The sequence below is a fragment of the Culex quinquefasciatus genome, chromosome 1, assembly GCF_015732765.1.
Source record: "Culex quinquefasciatus strain JHB chromosome 1, VPISU_Cqui_1.0_pri_paternal, whole genome shotgun sequence".
Taxonomy (NCBI): Eukaryota; Metazoa; Arthropoda; class Insecta; order Diptera; family Culicidae; genus Culex; species Culex quinquefasciatus.
Genome location: NC_051861.1, coordinates 87,824,347 through 87,846,566, shown reverse-complemented (window position 1 = coordinate 87,846,566; position 22,220 = coordinate 87,824,347). Strand labels below are relative to the sequence as shown.

The following is a 22,220-nucleotide window of genomic DNA, read 5'->3' as shown; positions in this document are numbered from 1 at the left end:
ATTAATTTTCGTTCGTATCGAAGTTTCCAGCTTGGATTTTGGGGTAATTTCAAAGAAAGCTAGAAATCTGGAGGTCAAATATTGGTCAAATATGGTTGATTAAAGTCCCCAAGGCATATTCATAAGAAAAATAGTAATATTAACATGAATGCACCGATTTTCTGTGACTTTTTTTTTTAACAAATATCCCATAAAATCGAAAAAAAATCTCCAAAAAAAAAGTTGCTCCAGACCGAATATTTCGGAATATCCCGCAAAATGTCGGGAAAGAGCATTTCTTTCACGGTGCCAAATATCAGACATACCGATTTTTTATCATTAGTTTGTTCTAAAAAACACACTGTGACGAGCTTGATACAAAATCTGTTTGAAAAGGTAACAAATTTTATAGCAAATCCACTTTGACAAATATCGAAATAATTTTTTCCTGTCGTTGTACATGAATTTTAGGAAAATCGTGCGCTATATCAGTACGCCGGCTCCGTGGCTTAATGGTTACGGCTTCTTCCTCACAAGCAGAAGGTTCAGGGATCAAATCCCGGTCGGTACCTTTGAAATTTGGAATCATGAATTTGAACCTTGAATATGAACAAAAACGAAAATGAATCAGGTGGGATTCGAACTCACACCTCTGGTTTGGTAGTCTTGGACGCTAAGCAGTCGGCCATCATAAGGTCTATCAGTGAATTGATCCGTAGTGTTGAAACATGTTAACTTCTCATATTAAATACGCGCTGATCCCTGATTTGCCTGACGGGATCAGAAGTCTAAATATAGATCGAATTTCCTTCAGATGATTTGCTTCTATGTTTAGGCGGGGCTGAACAATAGGGACGTGGCGTTACATCGTGCTGCCACCTGGTTTTTTGAGGTGCAAGAGAGGAAAAGTGCTGAGTCATCGTCTAAAAATAGACGGCGTCCTATCTCGCCCAGCAAAATAAAGTCGATAAAGTAGTCGGTTTCGATGAGAAAAAGTGGAAAACGTGGTCTAAAAATAGTGACGCCATCCCCTAATGCCTAGAGACCCTAAATAGGGAGACTGGTCTAAGCTGGCTAAATCGATCTGGCAACGTATGTTTTGAGCTTGGCAACACTGATAAGTTTTGCTGAGCGTAAAGGCAAATGCTCGTTTGGATACGTCAAACTCGTGTCTGTTTGGGTACGTCAAATTCACTTCGACCAGTCTCCCTATTAAGGATCTCTACTAATGCCCAGTGACCTCGGAATTGGACCGCAAGGAGCTCTGTCATTCTGAAACGGGTCGATGGAAGCAGCGCGAGGGCTATCACCACCTAGGGGAACAGCATCTAATTCCAGCGTGCCTCTAATGTTGGCAGGTCAGAACTTTGACATTCAATTATAGCTAATTAAAAGCGTTTTCAACTGAACTCGAGTGATAAATAGCTCAATAAAAAGTGAGCAAGCAAGTTTCTACCAAAAGTTTTGCAAAATTAGTTGTTTAAATAGTGAAAATCAGCAAATTGGATGGAGTTAGGAGCGAGTGCTTAACCTGCCAAACATACGAGAATTTCCCCTAATACCCGGGACTGAGATACGAGTACTATTGTTAATTTGATTTGGTTAACCGCGGTGGATTTTCTTGAAATAATTCGAACTGTCAATAATCCACCAAAGCATCTACCGGTGGATAATTTTCTACCACAGTTTTTTGTGCGATCAATGTGGTAGATGCTTTGGTGGATTTTTGACAGTTCAAATTATTTCAAGAAAATCCACCGCGTTTCACCAAATCAAATTAACAATAGTACTAAGTTGTATCAGCATTCCATCTGAAGCGGAACAGCATTTGAAAATTACCCTCTCCGATCCTGCTCAAATTTGGCAGAGCTGTTGATACTATCAAAACATGCAAGAATCCCGAATTTCATCCAAATTGGACCACCCCCTCCATTTTTGTACCTCCCCAAAAAATCGACTTTTTGGCGATTTTTGGCCAAACCTCCTAGTTTCAAACGGCGATAGCTCAGGAACCACAAATCTCAGAAGGTCGGTCTTAGACTCAATTTTGAAGGAAATTGGACGTAGAATCCATTTCCGTGATCAAAATGTTGATTAATTTATTTTTTCTACCTGTATTGCGCAATTGAAAACTTTAAACGGCCGTATCTCAAAACACCCCAACTTATTTTTTTTATTTGACCTCACCATCGTGTTCCCCGGCCAATTTTAAGAATTCTGCCCTTTACTGTGTGTCGTCATTGCTCTGTACAGTGGGTTAACACAGAAATTCACTTCATTAATTTTTTTGAGCAGATAAACATTTGCGATTAAACTTCAGTTTCCTACAGTATTATACAGTTAATTTTCGCTCAATTTGATGAAGATTATTTATGATGAAATATTATTTCAATAAATGGCCAGGTAGCAGTTATTGATCAGCCCGCCTGTGTGCTTCTAGCAGATGCGGCGAATGAAGCTGATGCAGGTAATCTCGAAAACACAAAACTTTAAAATTCGATATCTCTGGAACGAAACATATTCATTTCTGTCGATAGGTGATTCTTATGTAAAATTGGCCGGAGAACACGATGGTGAGGGCAAATAAAAAAAATAAGTTGGGGTGTTTTGAGATACGGCCGTTTAATGTTTTCAATTGCGCAATACAGGTAGAAAAAATAAATTAATCAACATTATGATCACGGAAATGGATTCTACGTCCGATTTCCTTCAAAATTGAGTCCAAGAACGACCTTCTGAGATTTGTGGTTCCTGAGCTATCGCCGTTTGAAACTAGGAGGTTTGGCCAAAAATCGCCAAAAAGTCAATTTTTTGGGGAGGTACAAAAATGGAGGGGGTGGTCCGATTTGGATGAAATTCAGGATTCTTGCATGTTTTGATAGTATCAACAGCTCAGCCAAATTTGAGCAGGATCGGAGAGGGTAATTTTCAAATTTGCACTTTTTCGTGCACAGTTGAGATGGTATGACCCATATACAAAGTCTTATACAAACTATACTTTCCCATAATATCGCTACCGGTTAGCGGGTATTGGATTGGACCACACACACTCTGGTTGATGTGCACCGTTAAGGTGATTTTTGGTCATACTGGATCATTTTGAGAGCAGGATTTTTTCTGTTTTTTTTTTTCTTACGAAAAGTTAACGGTTTTGTTTTCAATGAACTGAAATAGAAGTTTATGCAACAAGTTGCAAAAAATGGATTTTTTCAGCACGAGTCGTACATTTATCCAACGAGGTTCATCGAGTTGGATAAATACGAAGAGTGCTGAAAAAATCAAGTTTTGCAACGAGTTCCATACAACATTTTTTTGCAATTCCAAAAAACACACACTGAGTGAAATTTTATGTCAAATTTTCATGTATTTTGTCAATAAATCGTTTAAATCAAAAAAAATTTGAAAAGAGTTACTTTTCGAAACAAGTGCCATTTGAGTGCTGAAAAGTAGAACTTATCCGCATTTATTTTGAAAAGTGTTGCTATTCGATTCTGTTATTTTTGGTACAGAAAAGTAGGCTATTTCGTCGTTCAAGAATGACAGGGAAAATAAGTAGTTTCACGACGGAATTGCAAAAAAATCTTTTCAGCACTAATTACAATATTGAAAAAATAATCCCATGCTCATGCTCAATTACAATATTGAAAAAAAAATATCATGAAATATATATTTTTTTAGCAAACAAAAACTCTTTTTCATGGGTTGTTTGTTTTGCCCCACTTAAAGGAAGATCAATAAATATTTTTTAAACAGCTTTATGGTACAATACCGAATAATTTTAAAACTCGTTTGAACAAAGTCATTGGCAAGACCTGGAATAAGATGATTATTTAAAAATCTTTGGTTTCATTTGATGATGTCCTGGACATTTATGAATCCGATTGTCAATTCTAAAAACTAAACAATTGTGAAATTATCCCAGCTATGAGACAAAACTAGATAAAGTATTTGTAGTGACATTTCAATTTACTTCCTCTTAATTATTTCAGCCTCTTTTGCTGGCAAAAATAACCTCAAACAATTGCCCTACCCCCTTCACCATTTGCAAGACAAATCTTTTTTTTTTTTTGTATACAGAAAGGGAAAACCACAACTCTGTTGCGCACATTTCCAGCATTTATCAGCCTCAGGTTCCGGGCTGGACCGACCAATATGGCACTCCTCTTGTGGCCCGCCGGCCAACTGCACTTGCACCGGATGTTGCGATAAAATGAGCACGGATTTATGTATTTATATTTTTTGTGCTCGCTGCTTGCATTTTCAATAAACATTATTTGCACGCCGATTTAACCTTTTCGCTAACTATGGGCTCTGGGAGGCTTGAAGGTTCAAACATGAAATTTAAAAATTCTTTATGAAGCTCGAAATTTTAACGGCAATTAATGGCTGAAGCGTTGAAAAAAAAAATCTGCTGACGTTTCGGACGTTCTTCAGGTTTAGTTGTTGGAATAGAATTCGTAATTTCACAAAAAAGTTGTTTCGACAAGCTTAACTTGTTTTGTGTAGCCCACCGTGCATTTTTGCAACTTTATTTTTATCATTTTTAATGCACCAGCATCCGATGTTCAGTACGGTTCGCCGAATCCGGTGTACGGGCGTTGCAACAAACATGCATCCAACAGCCCAAAGGATGTGCGTGCGCGACGGTGCGCATCGAATAATAAGTAATTGGGTAAACAAGTGTTAATAAAAAAGTTAATTTGAAACCAAGTGCTGCAGAGTTAAATGGGCCGGAAATGGACAGTAAAGGGTAAAAAGTTTTGCGCAACTAAATGTGCAGTTCTGATTTTTTTTCCAGGGTAGTATTGGAATGGAATCACTTGTTTGTGTTTATCAGAGTGGAAGTTCGTGTGATAAATTTTGATTTGCAATTGCCTGTTTTGAAACTGCAACTTTCAATGACATTGTTGAATTTGTACAGATCAAAATAAAACCTCAGTATTTTTGACATTTCTAAGATCGTTTTCCGCCTTGTTCACTGTCGTCACTTTTCCAGCTCTTTAATTTCTAACAAACTATTTCATTATAACGATAATTATATCATCATGATTACGTCCTTCGAGCAGATGGCTTTTCAATTTTATCTTCTGAGTCCGCTCAAATTTTGCGTTTTTTTCCTCGAGCTCCCACGAGTAAGACATCTTCTTCTTCAAGCATTCACCACGGTATCGTCAGTACCTCCACCGCAAGTTGCTTCGAGGGACATAGTTAAGTAATAAATTGACTATACCCTCCTTCTTCTTCTTTAGTGATGCACCATACCATCGCGAGAATCAGTTTTGCGGAATAAAATAACGAGGTACACTCGAAGGAAAGAGTTCCTACAACTATTGTCTTCTAGAAGATCTTACGAGCTTTCTTCCTCTTTGATGCCACCAAGCCTTAACGATACAGAGGTATAGAGTCAAAAGAGTGCCGGTTTGAATCTCAAATTAATTTTTTCTAAATTTTGTTATTTTTGAAATTATGACAACGTCAAAAATCCTTCTGCTATTCGAGTGTCCCAGCCCCGGTCTAAAACGATTGGCAAAAATGCCGATCAGCGTTCAGTTTTAAGCAGCGCGATGAAGACGACCAAGACTCTCCTTGCTGCACTTGTTAACTGGTGACCATCATCATTACTAGGCTTAGTGATTTTTCACGCTCGAAAATTGCAAATTTCACGGGGACCTCAATTTCAAAACACCAAATTTCACGCAAATTTCGCGGAACTTGAAAAATGTAAAAAAAATGTTAATAAATTTGAATGCGATAAAAAAATTCTTCCAATTTTCAAAACAAAAATCCTCCTGGTTATTGGATGGGCTCTATATATATATTTTGAAACAAAATGTAGAGCACGCGTATCCTCATTTACTGAACTGCTCTTTTAATATTCGACTAACGAAGCTCAAATGTTTTCGCTAATTTGCTTCTGTTATATCATATTATATTTTATTGAATTTCATATCAAAGCTAGATTTGTCCAGTCAAAATGAGTAAAATAAATTGAGTTTTCTGCGTCATTTAGCCCATTAAACATTTTTAAAGGGTTTTAGCTCATTTGTCAAAAACTAAATTTAAAAACATTTTGCAAAAATAATATAATTTTTAACAAAATCGAAATTTTATTCTAAATGAGGAGAGAAAACAAAAAAGGAGTATTTTTTTACTTTCAAGGGAAACATCCACCCAAATAAACAAACATCGTTAAAATTTAACAGGCCCAAAAAAAATTTGTTATATTTTTAAAAAATGATTCCAAAGATAAAAAAATACTCTTAATTTTATTTTGAATAAAACAAAGCTTGGTTTTATTTTATTTCTTTCAAAACTATACCTTTCAAATAAAATAGCACTAAAATTTTAAATACAGCGAATGAAAATATTACTAAATTTTGATAGTTTCTAAAAAACTCAAAAATCTCAACATTTCATCAAATGGTTCATATCAACTTGACACACATATATAATCAAGCTTTTCAATTGAAATCTAATAAAATTTCTTTTCTTTTTGGATGAAATATTTATTGAGTTGTTAGGATGGTACAAATTTTATAAAAATGTTTGTCTGGTTCAGCTGAAATAAATTTAAAATTCATTCCCCTGCGTTTTTCATTCCATTTTTAGAATGTTTGGGATCATTTAAGAATGTTTGGGTTGATTTAAAAATCTTTCGAATTTTTTAAAATTTTCGATGTTTGTTATCGCAAAATGTTTTTTTTTTGCTAAAATTTTTGTTTTCGTCAAATCTTACATTTTTTTAAAACTAATGATTGCAAAACTACTGAACTAGTGTAAAATGCATTTTAAAACACTTTTTCCATGCAAATGTTGAAACTATGGCTTATTATTTCAATATTTATATTTTTTTATTTTTTTTTGCCCATATTTGCATTCAATGATCCGAGAAAATTGATAAATTTCACGAATTTCACGCCGTCTACGAAACCGTCAAAAATCATTAACCCTATATTAGTAATAAAACCAGGGTATTCACTCGCTTAATTCTACAGTAGTACATAACATTATTTTTATTCCTTTTTAAGTTTGATAAGTTATTTTATTAAAAATCGATACATTTTCACACAAACATAAAATTTCACGGGATTTCGCGGAAAAAGCCAAATTTCGCGGATTTCACGCTGTCCGCGAAATCGTGAAATTTCACTAACCCTAATCATTACCATTATCGTCGTCGTTGGAGAAGTTGTTGAGCTGAGGAGCCCGGCTGTGATGTATACGGTCGTTGAATTTCAACCGATTCTGCACGCCATCAATACCCTCAGAAGGACCTGCTGGTGGGCGCATGGACAAACCTTGCCCAAAGCCAGATCTTCGAGTTCGAGAAGAGAAAGGAATTGGTCGGATCTAGTCGCGCGCGGTGCGTCGTCTTCTTCGATGGTTCAGGGTGGACCTGTTCTTCGAACCCTTGCCGGAGGCAGCGCGACCGGCCAGGTCAGGACGGTAACGTGCAGGGCGTTGCGTAATGGGACGCACAACTCGGAGACGTTATCTCACCAACAAGTGGATGCTTCTGCTCGGCCGCGAGATGACCCAATATGGTTGGTGGTGTCGTCCTGGAGAGGTGAATTGGGTAATTTACTGGTCGTGGAGGAGTGAAACAGTGTTGTTAAAATTGATATTAAGTGTGATCCACTTAAAAGTGGATATGATTATACTTGCACTGATATCGGAACTTCCATTGAGCAGCTAAAGCATAACCTCAAAGTTTAATTTCTCACTAGCGGACTATTTTGGTCGACAAACCCTGAAAGATGATGAAGCATGATGATATTCTCGTGAATCTCCTTCGTTTCTCTTAGCACCAACATATTTGATTACTATTAGATGGTTGACAAAAATGAATCATCTGCAAAAAGTGGTTATAGACTTTTTATCTACCCAAATAATAAAGAGATTGAAAAAATGTTGGGCTTTCATTCTGCCGATATTTGCTAAAAGCCAGGGAGACCATCAGATTTCAATTTTTCAGTTCTCGGTTTTCTTCCGAGACCAAAAAAATTTTTCCCGAAAAGTTTTTACATCAAATTACATTGAGTCCGATTCGCGATGCCTTTCCGTCCGGTCACCACATTTTTCGCATTCGAGCAGTTCTCTACGGAATCGGTCTTTTTTCTTTAATTTTCATTTTTGTATTTTTTAATCCGGCTGAAACTTTTTTGGTGCCTTCGGTATGCCCAAAGAAGCCATTTTGCATCATTAGTTTGTCCATATAATTTTTCATACAAATTTGGCAGCTGTCCATACAAAAATGATATGTGAAAATTCAAAAATCTGTATCTTTTGAAGGAATTTTTTGATCGATTTGGTGTCTTCGGCAAAGTTGTAGGTATGGATATGGACTACACTGAAAAAAATGATACACGGTAAAAAAAAATTGGTGATTTTTAATTTAACTTTTTGTCACTAAAACTTGATTTGTAAAAAAACACTATTTTTATATTTTTTTTATTTTTTGATATGTTTTAGAGGACATCAAATGCCAACTTTTCAAAAATTTCCAGAATGGGCAAAAAATCTTTGACCGAGTTATGATTTTTTGAATCAAAACAGATTTTTTCAAAAAATCGAAATATTGGTCGCAAAAATTTTTCAACTTCATTTTTCGATGTAAAATCGAATTTGCAATCAAAAAGTACTTTAGTAAATTTTTGATAAAGTGCACCGTTTCCAAGTTATAACCATTTTTAGGTAACTTTTTTGAAAATAGTCGCAGTTTTTCATTTTTTAAAAATAGTGTCCATGTTTGCCCACCATTGAAAAAAAATATTTTTGAAAAGCTGAGAAAATTCTCTATATTTTTCTTTTCGGGATTTTGTTGATACGACCCTTAGTTGCTGAGATATTGCCATGCAAAGGTTAAAAAACAGGAAAATTGATGTTTTCTAAGTCTCACCCAAACAACCCACCATTTTCTAATGTCGATATCTCAGCAACTATAGGTCCGATTTACAATGTTAAAACATGAAACATTCGTGAAATTTTCCGGTCTTTTCGAAAAAAATATTTTCAAAAAATTGAAATCAAGACTAACATTTCAAATGGACGTAATATTGAATGTTTGGTCCGATTGAAATGTTAGTCTTGATTTTGAATTTTTGAAAATATTTTTTTCGAAAAGATCGGAAAATTTTACGAATGTTTCATGTTTTAACATTGTAAATCGGACCTATAGTTGCTGAGATATCGACATTATTTAAAAAAATAAATGAAAGAAACACATTTATAGGAGATTTATTTGATTTGAATCGTATTGAAATACAAATTGCGATTAATTTAAAATTCAAAGCACACCAAAAATATTCCATTTTTAATTTCTGTTAAGCTACAGTCTAGACTTGATTATCTGAAGCCTCAATGATCGTATTTCGTATTTTTTTAATTTTCTAGCTTTTAACAACAAATCCAAGTTCTGCGGCCCCATTTTTATCCAATTTGAATGGTTGATTGCATTAAAAATGACCAAATGTATTTTACAGTATTTTGTAACCGCCATTCAAGCCGCCATCTTGGATTTGAACATTCCAAATTACCTTACAGTTGTAAGCTCGACAATCGAAAATAAGACAAAAAAAAACATATTTTTTCGTGATTCGACTATCCGAAGATTCGATTATCCGGAAAGAATATATGCTGAGGCCTTCGGATAATCGAGCCTGCACTGTATTTAAAAACTACTGTCCTTGTTAGGATTGAAGTTCAGATTATAACCAATTAATTGTATTGTGCAAACTCTAAGATTTTAAGAAAACTCAACAAATAGAATAAAAATATGTATTTTATGACTGTTTCAAAAAAGTATTCCGAGATTTCGGTAATTCCTGGTATTCAAATAATATTTTTCCCGTGTCCCAAGTTATTCTTAATCTGGGAAAAATGGATGTCCTATTTGGCAGTGCTGCAATTAAAAAAAATTAAACTGATCGTTTTTTCCCGAAAACCTAATTACCTAATTTGCGGATGAAAACCATGACAACATTGTTGTTTCCAACTAAAAGTGATTGTTTGTGTGTGTGACTTTTGAGTGATTTGACCCGAATGATTAGAAAATTTCAGCAATGATTGTTTTTAAAATTTGAAATTTGGAAGTTTTGATAAATGTTTTACTAAGAACAATCTTCTAAACACCTTTTTCAAATGTTTTAAAACCAAATATTTATTTAAGCATTTAATTTTCTATCAATAGTTTTGCACAACAAGTTGATCGATAGTGAAATTCATCGCCACCAAACCAAATTCGCCAGCGGAGTACCTAATGCGTGGTCGGTTCCAAATTGTCCTCTTGCGTTCATTGTGGTTTTCTGAGAGAACACAGCAAAAAATCCGATGGTAAAATCGCATGCAAAAGCATGCACATCACCTTCGTCAAAATAAACACTTAATATTACACACTGCATGTACAACTTTTGCAAACACAAAAAATAGTTGCAACCGACGGGATTCAAACCCAGCACCAACAGTAAGGACTGGCGCCTTAGCCCACTCGGCCATCAGACCGATGAAAAGCTGTAAGGATAAACGCATATATATGAGCTTGACATTTCGGTCAAGTAGGTTTCCCATACTGATGGGCTACATATTTCAGGGTGTAATATTACACAGAATTTCATAAAATAATGCAAAATTTATTTTACACCGAGGCCTTTTACACGCAGCTGGATTACTACTTTATTTGCTGTGAACAAAAGACTCAGCAATGAGAGCACGTGGTCGAGGAAAAAGGAAGAGATCTCGCAACCTATAGTGGCGGTCGTATTTATCACTGATATTTGAGCAGGAATCATCAGATGATAGTTTTTTCTATCACTCCGTGTTGGTGGCGTCTGTTGCTTTACTCTAAAATTTTTGGGTTGAAATTTATTCTAAAAATCTTAAAATTGCTGTACCAGCACCTGATCTTTAATTGGTGATTTTTGCGTATGGTCGAAGAGAGTATCGATCACTTACAAGCTCCGTGGCTTATTGGTTGCGGCTTCTGCCTCACAAGCAGAACGTTCAAGGATTAAATCCCGATCGGTTCTCTTGAAACTGGAATTAAAAAATGTACACTATGAACAAAAACCAAAATGGGTCATTCAGGTGAACATCTAAAAATTCATTAGGCTGAAGAACCAAAATTGCTCAAGAGAAGGAACGTTCCAGCAACTTTCCGTTGTCACGTAACGTTTGACCATCCAAAACTCTCCGTGAAGAATAACTGCATCACCACCGCGCCTACCTTCACCTCTTCACAACAATAACAGCAGCAAAAACGCCAGCCTAACAAACTAACAACCTCATTACACGGCCGCGGCAACAACAACGACGGCTCGACGACGTCTTCGAAAGTAAAAGTGATGTTTTAGGCTCCTCAAATAGGGTGGCCCCCCACCCATTAACTGCGGTAATCTATCTTTATCTGGTCGTCGGACTCTTGGAACTCTTTGAATCTTTGGTTAGAGTGGCCGCGCACAGGTGATTACGTTTTCGATGTCGACAAGCCGCGTTGTCCACCCGGGTAGTGGTTAGTGGGACTTGCTTTAGCTCGAGCTACATCATTGTCTCAACACTTCTTCAAAGCTCGATCTTGTTTTGTCATGGCTCCAATTTTCGGGCCGCTTGGCCCCTTTTTTTTGGTCCAACCGAGGATTGTTTGGAAGATAATTGAGAGTGTTGAGTTGCGTGCCATATCGTGCCTCACAACTGTCGGATCGCAGACTTCAATTTGGACAACAAAAACTAAACGCACGCGAGCGCTGAAGTACGGCTTATCTGCGGAGGAGAGCCCCGTCACGACTCCCTCTAAGCGCGCGTGTTGTCGGATATGTGTATCATGCCCGGAGAGTAATCATTATGGCATCACCGGTTCGTCTCCATTCCCAAGAAGTGAGCGATCATCGATTGATTGAGCTGACCGCGGGTGGCTGCCTGCTGATAGATTCTGTATTTTCATGAAAGTATTTTGATCATGTATTTCTCCACGTTTCACTTCTGTCAGTGATCATAGCTAAACTCATCTTAAAATGTTCTTTTATTCCTGACAGAAAATTCAAACATTTCCAGCGATTCGGATTTTGGTAGATACCCTGCCACACACGAGTACCATTCACCACCTTTCGGAGTGCGTTTAGTGAGACCATTTAATCCCGCGTAGGTCGTCACTTGGCCAATCATCAGAAATCAAGAAGAACGCATCACCGTCGTGTTGTTGAAATTGGCCAGAGATCGATCACCGAATTGCGCCTATAATGCCCATAAACGTTTTCGAACCGGCGAGGAGATGCATATCCCGCGAGGACGTGATGAGAAAAAAAACTGACTAATTTCGACATGTTTGGTAATAATTTCAGTTTAAGACCCCTCTCCGACGGCAGCTTCCTTGAGAACGGCTTAGCCTTTTCCGAGGGGTCCGCTGACTAATTACGCTCGCGATAAGTCATGAACGGCGGCGGCGTCGTCGCCATTGAAGGGTTCCGCCGTAAACGTACCTGGGGTCTGGCATAATGAAGAGATTAATAGCTGTGCTCCCGAGTGCACAATACTGGTAGCGAACAGGACTTGGGTACCAGTAGCTGAACGGTATCGGACCTTGGCGTTGAATAATTGCTTCATTAAAACAGTTTTAAGACCTGCATCTTACCTTATCGGACGATGGACAAGTGCCATCATTAGATGGTCGTCCGAAAAGAGAGCTCTCCTACCTTATTTTAATAATATTTCAACTAATTATGGGCAGATTACGAGTAGAATCTGTTCTTAAGACAACATTGTTCTATTTTCACTTCTTTCGTTGGCGTTCGAACTCTACAAAATCATTTTGAATTGATGCTCTAAACTGTCTCAACTTTATTCTCTTTATTCAGTAAAATTCAGCTCACTTATTTATTTGGTGTTAAACATGTATCATCATCCCCCCTCCAATTCCCCTTCACTGTTTGTCCCTTAAACTGCAACAATTGTCTTACGCAACGCACAAATCGATACTCACAGTGTGACTCTGACACGATAATCGCTGAACATTCGTACCTTAACACTAATTAATTACGACAGTGCTTTTTTCCCCACAAACACACACAAGTACCCTCCATTACCGTCAACCCAGCCCACCGAGCGTCATAAATCTCCGCCCGATCGAATATAGGCCATTCATCATTCGCACGCTCAGTCCAAACACCTCTTGTACCTTTCCCTTTCACCAAACCCCACTTCTCCCACTTCAACCCACCCACAACTCAACCCACTGATCCACTGATGCACTGGGAGAGAGAGAGAAGAAAAAAAAATCACAACAGAGAATCGCGAAGCGAAGCAAAACTAAGTAAACCATGAAGCAAAAGAAGAAGAGAAGGAAGAGGAGACGATTACCTCAACGAAGAAGAAAAGGGGAAATACTTTTCCTTTCATCCGATTCCAAAGTCTCGCGCGCGATTTTTCTCGTGCCGTCTCGCTCTTTTACTCTCTTTGTTTCTATCTCATTGCGTCGTTTTTTGCAAACCGCACATCTTCAGCGTGTCGGGTGAGCTTTGCGCTACACAATCCGTCGAAGAAGGCGGGGAGCTTTGCGCGACGGAACAACGCGCAAAAGATGATAAAGGCAGGGCAAAGAAGGGGAAGGAGGTTTAAGTTAACATTTTTGGATTAGTCAAGTGATAAGATCGTGTTTGAATGATGCTGGATAATCTGGAGTGTTCCTTGAAATTTAGTAAAACCAAGAACACCAACAAGAACATTTCTGTTTATTTTCACTTTTACTAGAAGTTTTTCAAAGTGTATTCTAATCTGACGAGAATGTTCACGCCCATTTTTCAATTTTCAGCTTAGTTCTTTTTCTTCTAGCGCAAAAAAAATTAAATTGAAATACAAACCCATAGTTTAAACATTTGAATGAAAAAAGTGCTTAGTTTTCAAAAAGTGTAAAATTGACGAAAACAAAAAAAAAACACAAAAAAAACAAACTAAACTTGAACTGAACATCGTTTTTTAATTCATTTTTTTTAACCCATACATTATAATAATGCAGAGGAATGTAATTTGAACTGAATTCTAGAAATTTTTTCAAAGGGCCTATATAAGTTATTGTGTTTAATTTGTTTATAGGACCAATTAAAAAAAACTCTAAAATTCAGCTGATTGCACTTAAAATTCCATTGAAATTTCGAAGTTCTTTGAAAAAATATTTTCGTTCATACTCGTTGTCTCATTTTTGATTGTCGAGCCATCCACAAACCACATGACACTTTTTTGGAATTTTCAACCCCCCACGCCCCTCGTGAACATTTGTCCATACAACAAAACTTTTTGTTTGTATGAAGCGTGGACAAAGTTAAAGCTATTTATAAATTTTAAAATTCAAAATCGGAAAATGGCGGACCAAATTTCATTTATGTACAATCAACTCTGATCTTTCGGCACCTTTAGACAAAGTTGTAAGAAATTGAATTTTCTACAAAAATCTAACACTTGGACAAGTTTGGGCGACAATTACTGAAGCGATGTTTCCCCCATACATTTTCGCAATTTTTTCCATACAAACTTAAACTCTCAACAGCAACCCTTAAACTTTATTCGATTGGCTCAAAATTGGCCCAGATACTTACGTTTGTCTAAGGAATCGAGACAGTGGGTGTCAGCTATGCTTTTTAAATTTATATTTTGCTTGCCATCTTTGTACACATTAACCGACGCCATTTTTCTTTTCTTCTTCCAAAATTATGCCTTGCCCAATAGCAACTTGACAGTAAAAAAAGTCAAATTTTGCTGGGAATCCTTTGGTGTGTCCTAACCTGATTCGGTTTATATAACAAAAACTTGCTTTAAAATCAATTTTTGAAACAAGCTGTCAAGAAACAAAAAAATCGCAGTTTTTATGTATCACCGAACATCACCGAACGTAGTTTTTATACATCAGAAATATAAATCTAAAGGTGTACACATTTTCAAAAATTTTGAGAAAAAAAAAACAAATATTGGTCGGGAAATTTAGATTTGGTTGTGGTTATAAATGAGTAATCGATAAGAATTTTTAAGTATTAAAATTTGTTTTTGGCATGTATCAGCATTAATTTGGCTTATTAGGGAAAATTGTAAAAACTATGTTTACAGATTCGCAAAATGCCTAGCACTTTAAATATTTTCAATTAAATTTTATTTATTGTTTAAAAATTACTAATACCATGAATTTACGTATTCAGTTCAGACTCGATTATCCAAAGTTTGATTATCCGAAGGATTGTAGAAGACTTCGGATGATTGAACCAAGACAAAAAAAAAATCTTTTTTTTATTTATTTTCCTTTAACATTAAATTCGAGTTCTGCGATCCTAATAAAATCAAATTTTAGTATTTGATTGCCTTTTAAATAAAAAAAAAGTTTTTTTTTCAATATTTCAGCACCGCCGTTTTTGACGCCATCTTGGATTTTAAAATTCTAAATCATTTAAGAGTTGTTTAGCAGTTGTTGCGCTCGACAATCAAAAATTGGACAACAAAAAAAAAATTTTTTTTCTTGATTCGATTATTCGAAGTGAAATTTTTCCGAGGCCTTCGGATAATCAAGTCTGGACTATAAAACCTTGATAAAGCAAATCAGGACAAAAGTAATGAACTAATACAGCACTGCCACATTTTGCTTTTGAAAATATAATGATCCTTTAACTGGATTATCCAAATTAGTTGAAACTCGGCTTGTTTATTGAGCGATAGTTTACGAACCGATTGAATCAAACATTTTTACTCAATCGTTCATTGTTCTAAAAATATTTACCATCAAACTTTAAAAATCAATTTTCTCGAAAAGTAGTAAATGGTCGTTGTCACAAGATAGCACACAACAGAAGACAAGACTACAGTAGAAATTGAATCCAGATGTGAGCAGATTTGGCATTTTTTCCGAACAAAATGACGGAATGAAATAAGAAAATATAAGAATTTAAATTATATGCCAGGGTTTCAAGGTTTCAAATTTCAATAGAAATGGATGGACAAAAGTGTCAAATTGAAAAGTATTTTGAAAACTCTGCATAAATTATTTACTCATTGATCCTTTTTCGTAAATTTTCACAAAAAACCACATTTTTCATGAAAATGGGAACCACGAACAAAGTGTTCAAATTTCATGATACGTTTTTCAAAATCGTACCATGGAATTTGAACAATTTGTTCGAGGTTCCCATTTTCATGAACGCTTGTTCACAATTTTGGGAACTCTTTTTTCTCCGTGCAGTAAGCAGATTTAACCTTTTAAGGGATTCTGACTTTGCCGAGCCAGACAGGAATCGATCCCATCATCTTCCGATTACAAGGTGAAACTCGTAACCTCACGGCCACGGTAGCTCGGTATTATATCAATCGATATAAACTGCAAGTAAAAATTTTGCCTTCCAACTAAAAATAGTTTGAGGGCCGAAAAATCCAGCCTAAAATTTGAAAAGGTCGAATGAAACTTGTGTCGTTTTGACGGTGCCTGTTTTTGAAAATATTCGGATAATCGGATTCCTCAGGAAATTTTACGTTAAATACTCAAAAATGGGAGGATTCTGAGAAACGATTTATTGAAAATAAAAACTAGGGTTTCGACGCGCTGCGAAATAACGGATATCATTTTTTACACTTAAACTGCGATAACTTTAAAATTAAGGTATCAACAATTGCGTCTTTCAATTACCATTATTGCAGTTTTATTAAAACAGAAATAATTGTAATTGGTCCAATGTGAGTTTGTAAACAAAGAGTGTAACCTGCTCACGTGAGTGGACCATTACATTTGAAGTGTGTAGGGTATTTATTCAAAAAAATAATAATTCAAAAACACCAAGGACGTCAAGAGACTACTCATTGCACTCATTCAAACAACAACAACAACAAAACTCTCGTATAAGTTTATACTAGAGAGCCTATGTGGTCGCTAGTTTATACCAAAGTCCACTCCCAACCTTGCATCTCCAAACTTCTCCATCTGCAGTACCGTGTGCCACCCTCATCCCATCCCAAACTGGACGCGTCCCCATGCTGTTGCAAATTTTTACGATCCCGATCGCCACCTCTCTAGTGACTGTCTCTTCAACTCCCAACTTGCAAACCCCCGAGTTGCGCGAGTTGACCGGCGAATTTTTACAACGATTACCGTTACCCGTCGACGTTCGTCGCTTGATCGCTTTGTTTGATCGTGCGCCACGTGCTCTCCCACCTCTTCTTTTCTCCTTCGCCAACAGGTCCGATCCTCTCTGCCTGCGATCACTCTCACTCTCTTTCTCCAGCAGCTTCTGCAAAACAGTTGTTGTTGTTGCTGTTGCTGGGGGGTTGATCTGCTGCTTCTTGAGCCGCCGTTTTCGGCAACGACGGGAACTTCGTGCGGAGTCTGTTGCAGTTTTAGGGGTAGTGAAGGTATAAATTGGATTACCCCGGCCGGAGTCAGCGTCAGTCATCTGTTTGCATTCCCCGGTACAACATCTCATCACAACCGGCCCAGAGTTGTGCTCCGAGTTCTGAGTTACACCCCCCGTTCGTTACAATCAGAGTGTCCGCGTGAAGAACGAACCCTAGCAAGATGCGTGCGTTCGTCCTGTTGAGCTGCTGTTTGGCTCTGGCTGCTGCCCGGCCGGAAGCCGGCTACTCGTACAACCGCCCGTCCGGAGGTTCCCACGGAGGCGGTGGCGGCGGCGGCTACTCGTCCGGTGGCCACGGAGGTGGTGGCGGCGGCGGTGGATACTCTAGCGGTGGCCACGGAGGATCCGGCGGCGGATTCTCCGGTGGACACGGAGGTGGTGGCGGTGGTGGATCGTTCAGCTCCGGCGGAGGCAGCGGATTCTCGTCGTTCGGTGGAAGCGGATTCGGAGGTGTGTGATAGTGTGTGGTGGGAAAAGTAGTGAGATGTGCGGAAAAGGACACTGTGGGGGGGAAATGTGTGCAAGTTACGGACTGAACTGGACTGATGAAACGGTTGACGAAGACATGACTCGGTGAAGATCTGTGCAATGGGAATAGTGACAGGTTCGGGAATTAGGAGGTTTTGAAAAAGAAAAAAATCTAAGTGATAGATGATACAAATTCTTGGAAAATTTCGGACTTTTGAAACCAGTCAAATATGTGTTAACTGCGGAAAAATTCTCAAAACTTATCAATATAAGTGAATATCATTCGATAAACTGAAGGAACAAACCAAAATCAAAATCCTGAAAATTTGCTAAACTTTTATCATGGTTGACAAATTGTTTTAAAAATCACTCAAATTTAAACACAATCAGCAATTTGAGCAAGATTCCGTATTGAGTTAAATTTCAATATTTCGCAAATTTTATTTATTTATCTGTGGATTTGCAAAAAGACGCTTTTGGTTTGAAAATCCGTAACAATGTACAATTTCATTAACTAAATTCTGCAGCCGATTTCAAAAGTAAGGTTAACCAAAAATTCTAAATATGTCATGCGGTCACGAACCACAAACAATAACCAGCAAATATTATTTTTGTCAAGTGGCAAGTTCACCACGGCGTAACCGAACATCGACAACGTTTCATCGGAAAATCATCGCCGATAAAACCAATATTTTCAACATTTGCGGTCTACAGCAATGAGCCTCGCCAAACATATTCCCACTCGTGGAAATTAATTTACAGTTCTGTTTACAACGTATATACTTCAGTTTGTGGTAGAACCACAACAAGCAGTCGTGAAACTCGGTTTAATTAAGGACGTATGACAAACAAACAAACAAACTTTTCGACAGTTTGGCAGTTTGCCTGCATTTGTTTCCAGAAACGTCAACCTGCCTTCATTTGGCTCTGTTTGCCAGTTTGACAAACTGTCAAACACAAAAAATGCGAGTTTGTTTGCCATATTTTAGAACCTTCTTTATTCATACTACAAATTAGAGATGAACAGGTGATCTTCTCACACCCACAAAAGTGAACTGAGGCGAATCACGGCAACGAAAATATTTCCCGAACAATTTCAATTTTTGTTTTGATTTTCACTATTAATAATAATAACATTTTTTCAATTCGTGTTATTTAGATTATTTTTAGACTTGTGACGTTTTACCTACAATTTACGCCCAATAATCCCGAATTGGCTTTATATTTTTTTTACGAAATTTCGTGCACGAGAGCAGAAAAACACAAGATTGCATTTCACATGACTTCAATGTTTTAGCGGACAATTTTTGTTTCATAACACAAAAAAAACCCTGTGGGATACAAACTCGGTACACTCGAAAAAAGACTGCGCCTTAGCCCACACGGCTATCAGGCCGTGGAAGAGTGAAAAGGATAAACGCCTATGAAAGCCTTACAGTTTGGTCAAGTAGGTGTGGCACGTTAATGAGCTACATATTTTGTAACATTACATAAAATTTTATAAAAGAATTTTAAATTTATGAAACACTCAACCTTTTAAAAACGCAGCTTGATTACTTCTATTTTTTTACAACAATCATTGTCAAACCATTTGTCTGTGATGTACGTTTTATTTGCTTGACCAAAACACACAATGTTTTACTTGGTTTACGTGCTTAAAAGCAGCTTTTTTGTTCAATTTCAAGTCATTTTTTTGTAAATACAGAGTTCACAATATCGTTTTTCTAATAGCCTAGATATGATTTGGAATGCTTTTCAACTTTAGTTCTTTCTTATTTGTTGGATATTCTAAAAATGGATTTGGCAAGAGAACGATAAATTACGAAAAGAAAATCCTCCGAGATTAGCTTAGTAAAAGACAACAGACTCTGAATACTTATGAAAATTGCCCTTTTATAGGCAAAAATGTGGCTCCTTAGATGAAAAATTGTCCCAAAATCAACTTAGGACAAGATTGCACGCAACTTATGAAGCATAATTGATTCACGCTCCAAATTCGAATTTGCCACACAGGTTCGTCCTCGTTCAGCTCCGGCGGTGCCAGCTTCGGCGGTGGCAGTGCCAGCTTCGGCGGCGGCGGTGCCAGCTTCGGCGGTGGCTTCTCGTCCGGCGGCGGTTCCCAGAATGCCATCATCCAGAAGCACATCTACGTGCACGTGCCGCCACCAGAGCCGGAGGAGATCCGTCCCCAGCGTCCGATCCCGGTAGCCCCCGCCCAGAAGCACTACAAGATCATCTTCATCAAGGCGCCGTCCGCTCCGGCCTACCAAGCGCCCCAGATCCCGGTTCTGCCCCAGAACGAAGAGAAGACGCTGGTGTACGTGCTGGTTAAGAAGCCCGACGAGCAGCAGGACATCGTCATCCCGACCCCGGCCCCGACTCAGCCCAGCAAGCCCGAGGTCTACTTCATCAAGTACAAGACCCAGAAGGAATCGTCCGGAGGATCCGGTGGTTACGCTGGAGCGTCTGCTGGAGGTTCCAGCTTCGGAGGTGACCTGGGCGCCATTGGCGGCGGCTCTGCTATCGGTGGTGGCCATGACGGTGGACTCGGCGGTGGTGACCTCAGCGGAGGACACGGAGGAGCCACGGGACCGGCCGCCCAGTACGGACCCCCCGGCAAGTCCGGACCGTACTAAGCGTCGGACCAAACAACCGAGCAAGACCCCCGGCAATAAAAACGAATCGCGGACCACGTAGCTAGTCGAACAAATCAAAACAAAACAAAAAAACCCGCACAAAAGGACAAACCCCTGCCGAAGGCGTTCCGGTCCGGTGGACGGTGGGTATCAAACCTCACGGTGGCCACGGGACTTCCGGAACGGCTTGAGGCCTCTGTTGTAAATAGCGCTTTTTCCCTTCACGGCACGAGAACGTGAACGGAGAAAACAAACGAACAAATTTTCTTAGGACGTAGCAAGTACTTTTTAATAGTGTTATATTAATTGTAATCTTGTTTTATTATTTTAGAAAAGAAAAAAAATGCAATTAAAACGGTGACAAATTTTAAGAAAAAAAAAAACGCACGGTCTTTTTTATTAAGCTTTTTATTATCACATACCAGAAAAACCGCTCAATCAGATAAGGTGGATGACGTAAACCTTTCTTTCTTTTTTTGTTTGCATGACTTGGACTGTGGGACACTATTAAAGTTATTATGAACTTTTACTTTTTTATTTCCTTTTTTTTTGCTATCTGGATTGGAAGTGTGTTTTTTCTTATGTTGCATAGTTAAAAAAGAAGTTTAACTCTCTGCTAGCAGGATGGAAACTTAAATAACAAATCGTCGCCGTCGTGATAACTTGTCGTACGTGGGCCAAATTGAGTTAAGAACGCCATTTTGTGCAGCTTACAATGCCTCATCTCTTGACCTTCACAGATCCCCAAAATTCGATTTTTCATATGAAAGAAGTTTCAATCTTGTCGTGCTATCTTGTCACTCCCTGAAATTTGATGTAAGTGCGACAAAGGGCAAAGGGTTTTTAGGTCAGAACGCGTTTGACGCACGTACAAGTTAGACTACCGTAAACATTTGTAATTATAACTCGGGACTCCAGCAACCAACTTTAACTTCGGGACAATGCAAAGAATGGTCAGCCAAACAAAACGTGTTTGTTATTGCTTACATTGCGTGCTTTAGTTTTTGTTTATTCAAGGTCAAACATTAAAACGCGTTTTTCTCGGAACGTCGAAATGGCGGGTGCGACAAGATAGCACGACGACATCGAAATCTGCTCCTCCACTCTTTCAACTTTAACACTGGATCGCCCAACGACTAGCTACGTTGTCCAACTCACACGGACACCCAAGCCTCCCAAAAAAGTTGGAACGGTAACTTCAACTCGCTGGTTCTCGGGCATTATTTAATCGTTCAAGATTTGTTAGGATGTCTAGATGATCCTAGAACTCAATTTGATCCAATCTTTAATTTCTGCGACCAAAAACATCGTTCCAACTTTAGTTTTGATTTGTTTACATGTTGTCTTTGATTGCAAAAATCACAGATTTGATCAAATTGAGAATCGTCTTGATTGAGTGAGTTATGACCGAGAACCAGAGAGTTAAAGTTACCGTTCCAACTTTTTTGGAGCCTTGGGCATTGGAATGTTAATACAGCAATTCCCCACGAAAACACTACGATTTGAAAAGAAGTTTTTCGATCGGACCCAAAATTGGTGCCGAAATGATTAGACCCGTAATTTGTATTTGTTTGGCCATCAGAGTCCTGCGCCGTGTTAGGGTGATCAAAAAAAATTGTCATTGCAGTCGATTTTTGCAAAAACCACATTTTTCAAAAAAATAATACTTCACACCTATTTATGGACCGTCCATAAACCACGTGGACACTTTTATGGGAATCTTACCAAAGCCCCCTCCCCCTCCAGTCGCTATGCCCCACGTGGTTGATGG

At 38.1% G+C, this 22,220-nt stretch overlaps 1 protein-coding gene across 1 annotated transcript; it reads left to right on the top strand.

Annotated features, from left to right (window-relative positions):
• The first annotated feature begins 17,356 nt into the window (after positions 1–17,356).
• LOC6050265 (keratin, type I cytoskeletal 10) lies at positions 17,357–20,539 on the top strand. The gene is made up of 2 exons (XM_038249160.1): positions 17,357–17,795; positions 19,827–20,539. Exons 1-2 carry the CDS (start codon positions 17,507–17,509, stop codon positions 20,447–20,449), a joined length of 912 nt encoding a protein of 303 aa, XP_038105088.1. The 5' UTR covers positions 17,357–17,506; the 3' UTR covers positions 20,450–20,539.
• Positions 20,540–22,220: the final 1,681 nt, after the last annotated feature.

What these genes read in the sequence shown, in the direction of transcription:
- LOC6050265 (XM_038249160.1), top strand. Translation starts at nt 17,507, where the DNA reads ATGCGTGCGTTCGTCCTGTTGAGCTGCTGTTTGGCTCTGGCTGCTGCC. An exon ending in CGGTGGAAGCGGATTCGGAG is followed by an intron (nt 17,796 to 19,826) that starts GTGTGTGATAGT and finishes TTTGCCACACAG; the next exon opens with GTTCGTCCTCGTTCAGCTCC.